Source organism: Antrostomus carolinensis, unplaced genomic scaffold, assembly GCF_000700745.2.
Source record: "Antrostomus carolinensis isolate BGI_N321 unplaced genomic scaffold, ASM70074v2 scaffold29495, whole genome shotgun sequence".
NCBI lineage: Eukaryota > Metazoa > Chordata > Aves > Caprimulgiformes > Caprimulgidae > Antrostomus > Antrostomus carolinensis.
In genome coordinates this window covers 1-1,694 of record NW_010317575.1, presented here as the reverse complement: position 1 = coordinate 1,694, position 1,694 = coordinate 1, and the positions used below count along the sequence as shown (strand labels likewise).

At 58.4% G+C, this 1,694-nt stretch overlaps 1 protein-coding gene across 1 annotated transcript in view; it reads right to left on the bottom strand.

Moving 5' to 3' along the window:
• The window catches only part of LOC104525465 (nuclear receptor subfamily 2 group F member 6-like), a gene marked incomplete at its 5' end in the record, with an annotated part of 1,624 nt that extends 691 nt beyond the window's left edge, over positions 1-933 (bottom strand). Inside the window, 1 exon segment of the mRNA XM_010168628.1 lies at positions 409-933. Within this exon segment, the coding sequence (XP_010166930.1) occupies positions 409-933 (525 nt within the window).
• Positions 934-1,694: the final 761 nt, after the last annotated feature.

Here is a 1,694-nt window from a genome sequence, read left to right as displayed (position 1 = left end):
ACAGCTTCCTTGGGCAACCTGGGACACTGTCTCACCACCCTCACAGTGAAGAATTTCTTCCTCACATCTCAGCTCCATCTCCCCTCTGCCAGTTTCAAGCCATCACCCCTTGTTCTGTCACTCCCTGCCCTTGGCCAAAGTCCCTCCCCAGCCTTCCTGGAGCCCCTTCAGGTACTGGGAGGCCACTAGAAGGTCTCCCCAAAACCTTTGTTTCTCTAAGAAAAGCTCAGCCCTGTGCCCAGACAGACAAGCCAAGAAACACCGGGGCACAAGGACCCTCTGCCACCCCCCTGAGAGCCACACGATGCTCCCTGGATCCCAAACCCCAAAGAAAACAGGGGGCAGATACTCCCTGGGGGTCACATCCCCACGGGGAGGGGACGGAACCCGGTCACGGCACCAACCTACCCGGCGTGAAGAGCGCGATGGCTTTGAGGCAGCTGTACTCGGCCAAGTCCACTTGGAGCCGGTTGAGCTTCTCCACCTGATCCTGGAAGATGCGGATCTGGTCCATGAAGGAGACGACGCGGTCGGCTGACATGGGGGAGGCGTGGAAACCGGCGGCGGCCAACAAGGGAGCCATGTGTAACGGCAACGCCGACTGCGCCGCGTTGAGGACGAAGAGCTCGCTCCAGCTGAGCCGGAGCAGGGCGACTTGATCGGAAACGGGAAGCTCGGGGAAGAAGGGGATATTCCGAGCCCACTCCACCGTGCTGAAGAGCAGGCGGGCGGCCAGCTCGCAGATGTTGTCGATGCCCATGATGCTGCCTTGCTGCGCGTACTGCGAGCCGTAGCGGGCGGCGGGGTAGGGCTCAGCCCGCAGAAGCTGTGAGATCAGCTCTGATACTGGTTGCCCGTTGAAATATTCACCGCTGGGCATAGTGTTGGGACTGGTACTGGAATGGGTGGGGGGGATCCGGCCCCGCTGCACGGCTGAGGAGAGGAGAGGAGATGAAAATGAGAGGAGATTGAAAGGCTGAGGGAGCTGGGGCTCTTTAGCTTGGAGAAGAGGAGACTGAGGGGTGACCTCATTAATGTTTATAAATATGTAAAGGGTGAATGTCATGAGGATGGAGCCAGGCTCTTCTCAGTGATGCCCAATGGTAGGACAAGGGGCAATGGGTGTGAGCTGGAACACAGGAGGTTCTGCTTCAACTTGAGAAGAAACTTCTTTCCAGTGAGGGTGGCAGAGCCCTGGGACAGGCTGCCCAGGGAGGGTGTGGAGTCTCCTTCTCTGGAGACATTCAAAACCCACCTGGACGCCTTCCTGTGTGATCTCATTTAGGTTCCTGCTCTGGCAGGGGGGTTGGACTGGATGATCTTTTGAGGTCCCTTCCAATCCCTGACATTCTGTGATTCTGTGAGATGTTTGAATCCATCCTGCTGCATCCCTCATCCCGTTCCCACGGAGCACGCGGGGTTCCCTCTGCCTGGTGCAGGGTGAGGAAGGGTGGGGATGCTCCCACCACCCATCCAGCATCCCAGCATCCCCAACTGGGATGGATACTGCCATCCCAGGGAACAACGAGCAGCTTTCAGGAGGTGGCACATGCCACCTGGTGAGCTGCCAGCACGCTGCCGGTGGTGAGAGCTGCACTAATCTAGTTATCATCCCTGGGATTATCATCACCAGCAGCTCCCAGGCTACCAGCACCACAGCTTGGCCATGGCCTCTGACCACAGGGCACCATCTG